Here is a 4,148-nt window from a genome sequence, read left to right as displayed (position 1 = left end):
GTGTTGTTCAGCATGGGGGTGAGTAGAAAATGAAGGCTAATCATGTTTTGGGTGTACTATTCCTTTGATATATATTTTGCAACAAAATGCTTTTTTACAATTAAATAATTTCAAATAACTATCAAGATTTTTTTCTGAGAACCAATGCAGTTGAACTTTATAATTTCCACTTTGATATAATTAAGAACCTTGATAAGATAGCGTTTAATGTGCTGACGGTGCTGCCATTTTAATTTCAGTCTAAGTTTATTTTGCAGTCGTACTGATTAGATTAAAAGTTTTATGTCTTTATATTTTGTTGCTTTTATTGCTTCAGCTAAACTGACTGGGGAAGCCCTTGTTACAAATGACAGCAGCACAGCTTTAAACGCTCCACTGTTAGCGTGGCAGGACCTCCCTCGTGGACGTTTGTTTTTATCAGTATAAAACTGCAGCGGAGTTGATAACCTCCTCCGTGACGGAGGACACGTGCGAATGTGTCCTTTATCTGATTACCTCGTCTCTTTATGGAGCCACCTCACTCTGACACTAATTTATGAACCTGAGGGAAGAGCATGTGAATTATTGACTTTTGCTGATTTTGGCAGAGGGCAGAGCTGGTGACTTTATATCTGTTACCGGTATGTTATTACAGGTCTTTGAGCTAATTTCAGCCTGGTTGTTTTAGGTAGAAATAACAGGAAATAAAGTACATTTGAATTCACCTTGATGTCATTTTAGTTCGTAGGTAAACCTGTCAAAAGGTCACTGTGAGATCTTATTACCCGTGTTGTGTCCGATGTTTCTCCTTCATCAGGAAGCCATTGAGACATTCAAAGAGGCCTTGAAGTTGAAGTCTGACTTCATAGATGCATATAAGAGCCTTGGGCAGGCCTACAGGTCTCTTTCTAACTTGATTTCATAAATTGTTTTGTCACTTATCTCAAGCTTTCCTCTTGGAGAAGTTTAACCTTTTTTTTCTTCTCTCTTTTTAGAGAACTGGGGGATTTTGAATCTGCTATGGACAGCTTCCAGAAAGCCCTAATGCTTAACCAGAACCACATCCAGTCTCTCCAGCTCCGAGGCATCATGCTGTACCACCACGGCTCTCTGCAGGAGGCCATTGGGAACTTTAAGGTACAGAAATCCACTAATTCCTTAAACATTTGACTCTGCACTATAGTTGGTAGGATGAAAGAAGTTTTAAACTTAACTTATCTGTTTTCCAACAGCGTTGTCTCCAGTTGGAGCCGTACAACGAGGTGTGTCAGTACATGAAGGGCCTGAGCCATGTGGCCATGGGTCAGTTCTACGAGGGCATCAAAGCTCAGACTAAAGTCATGCTGAACGACCCTCTGCTGGGACAAAAGGCCAGCTCAGAGTACCTCAAAGTGAAATACCTCCGAGGTGGGTGAGCCTACGCTTATATAAAACCAAAAACGACGACTGTCCTGTAACAGAGGGTTAATGCTGTATCATTCAGTACCTGCTAAGGGACTTTTGACTCTTTTCAAAATTGGCAGTTTTTGAGACATGCAAGACTTTGTTTAGGAATCATGAAAATACACAATCAACCCAAAACTCTTCATCTGTGTCTTAGCTGAGTTTCTGTAGTTGCGTATACTCTGACATTCACCTGTTACTCCAACAATAATAGGTTTGCATACATCAGCATGTTCTATTTATTATGAATGTAATTTAGCCTTTTTTTGTTAATAAACACCAGTGAAAGCATTTATTTGTATTGGAAATAGTCAAAAGACAAAAAGAAACAAAGATTTTGTCATTAAAGGAGCATTTGGCAAGTTAAAAGATTAAAAATGTTTTCTTTCCTCTAAATTATCTCACAAACTCAAATCGTGTAAAACATGTTTGCTACGTATCTCTGATCATTTCTAGGTGTTTCTTTTCGCTGATCCATACCTTAATGACAAATATTTATTAAATGTTTTCCTATCTGGTTGAAAATAGTGATGAGTGTTTATGGTATCATTTGTATGGAAAAGTTTCTTATAGTGCTAAGGCGTTTGATTTATTGTGACAATGTAAATTTCCAAATATTGATACCTTTTCATTTCGTATACACCAAATGTTTTTTACAGCTTCATACATTGAAATGAACATTGCCATTTAAAGTGCAGCAGTGATCATCATGCAAACAGCACAGGAGAAAAGGAAATCTAGTTAAAAAAAAAAAAAAAATGGTTCAAAAGGGCATCAGTATGAAAGGTTCATTGCAGTGCAAAATAAATATGGTGCTTAAGTTTTTTTTTTAACATAAGGCCAAATCTGGACCCTCATGGTAAATTATCATAACCTGACTTCGTTTGAAGTAATTTCGGGAAGGGGTGAAAATACTGGTTAGCTGATTGGCCTATGTTGGTGATAGACGGGCCAAATAAACCAATCAGATCAACGAAGCATATGACGNCACTGGACCCGGACTCAGCGGCCTCTGTCTAAATTTTTTGATCTTTGTTTGAGTCTTTTTCTGCTTTTTAAGAACTTTGAATTTTTATAAAACTTCAATTTTAAGTCGTCAAGAAGAGAATTATAGACGACAGGTCCTAATTTCAGCATGCGAGGGTCGAACCTCCTTAAATCATACTGGCCCCAACACTTACTCTCTGACAGTAAATAACTCAAGGAGCTCAAAGGTAATACAATAATAACTACTTAAATGATGCATGCAGTATATATAGCCCTTCCTTGTCATGCACATCCTTGTGACGGTTGGCATATGGTGTAATTTTCTATTTCTTCAAACTTAAAATCCTTGCAACAAACTAAATTATAGTTTCTTCTTGTATTTCGCAAATTTATGTTTGAATATTTTGCAAAAATATCTTGCGTTGCATGTTGGGGTTTTGCATCTACAGGCTAACATTTCCCGTCTTATGTGCATTGTTGCCATGTTGGGATGTTTCCCAATCTGACATTTTAAGGTTGGCCGTCTATGGGTGAAAATGTTTTTCTTTAGATTTATGGCCTAAGTGATCAATAGACTTTGGATCAAATTCGGCGACATCTTGTATATCTACGCGGTTTATGAAAATTTTTTGGGCTGGAAAACGTGAGTCAATGACATCTGGCAACGCTGCTGAAGTAACTGTTGCGTCCATGCTAATAACCAAAGGTAGTGAAACAGCATTATAGAAGTCTTGGTGATGGTTGTCGTGTGATGCTTGAAGATAGATCAGTTAATCCACAATGTGTATTCGTATTGTGTTTCACATTTGAGACACATGCGTTTGACTGTGCTTTTATTAAAAAAAAAAAAGTAAATAGAAAAATGCCAGGGCCGAAAATTTTTCCCAGTGCGAGCCGGGCTCAAGGCTTATTAAAATATTACACTTTCTTCTTATAGCAAGGACACCGCACTCATTCCATTCCTAAATCTTTGCTACGTACATAAAGAAGATAACTGCATAGCCAGACAGAGGAACTATCCCAATTAGATAAACTACTTGGGAAAACATTAGTTGTGACACATAACAGGAAGGTATTATTATAGTTTAACAGACTCATATCATTAATAGGTATAATCCTAACTAGGGCTGCAACAACGAATCGATAAAATCGATAAAAATCGACTTTTAAAAGCGTTGGCAACGAATTTCATTGTCGATTTGTTGTGTCGCGCGATTAATGCGTCATCCGCCGCCGTCGTCATCACTGACTGAAATGGGGGAAGAAAAAAAATTACGGCAGAGCAAGCCAGCGCTGCAGGTGCGCAGTGTTGCAAACTCAGCGACTTTGTCGCTATATTTAGCGACTTTTCAGACCCCTCCAGCGACTATTTTTCAAAAAAGCGACTAGCGACAAATCAGGCGACTTTTTACGGTGGTACTGGCGGCTTTTGGAGACTCTTACGTGAAAGCATGTATCGTTCCTACTCTGCCGTGGGGCGCCTCCCCCATCCCAACCCCGTTCTCCCGCTCCAACAGCAGTCTCAGCGCTGCAGTCAGAGCCACAGGATGTTTACCCTCAGCGTCCAGACTGCAAATGAAGTGGGCATGCGCCGGGATTGACGGCACAAATTGATCACAATAATTAAAATAGCCTTTATAAATAAATTAACTTGCAAATTATGAGGGCAAGGCTTTTGAAGTTTAAATCTTCTGGCAAAGATAAAGTACAGAAGATCCTGCAATTTATGAAAGTAAAGC

At 38.7% G+C, this 4,148-nt stretch overlaps 1 protein-coding gene across 1 annotated transcript; it reads left to right on the top strand.

Annotated features, from left to right (window-relative positions):
- Nucleotides 1-743: 743 nt before the first annotated feature.
- LOC107104081 (tetratricopeptide repeat protein 13-like) lies at nucleotides 744-1,746 on the top strand. The gene is made up of 3 exons (XM_015403999.1): nucleotides 744-879; nucleotides 975-1,116; nucleotides 1,212-1,746. The coding sequence occupies exons 1-3, from the start codon at nucleotides 779-781 to the stop codon at nucleotides 1,392-1,394; spliced, it is 426 nt and encodes a 141-aa protein (XP_015259485.1). The 5' UTR covers nucleotides 744-778; the 3' UTR covers nucleotides 1,395-1,746.
- Nucleotides 1,747-4,148: the final 2,402 nt, after the last annotated feature.

Source organism: Cyprinodon variegatus, unplaced genomic scaffold (genome assembly GCF_000732505.1).
Source record: "Cyprinodon variegatus isolate N-32 unplaced genomic scaffold, C_variegatus-1.0 Scaffold1609, whole genome shotgun sequence".
Taxonomy (NCBI): domain Eukaryota; kingdom Metazoa; phylum Chordata; class Actinopteri; order Cyprinodontiformes; family Cyprinodontidae; genus Cyprinodon; species Cyprinodon variegatus.
This window is presented reverse-complemented; position numbering and strand designations above follow the sequence as displayed.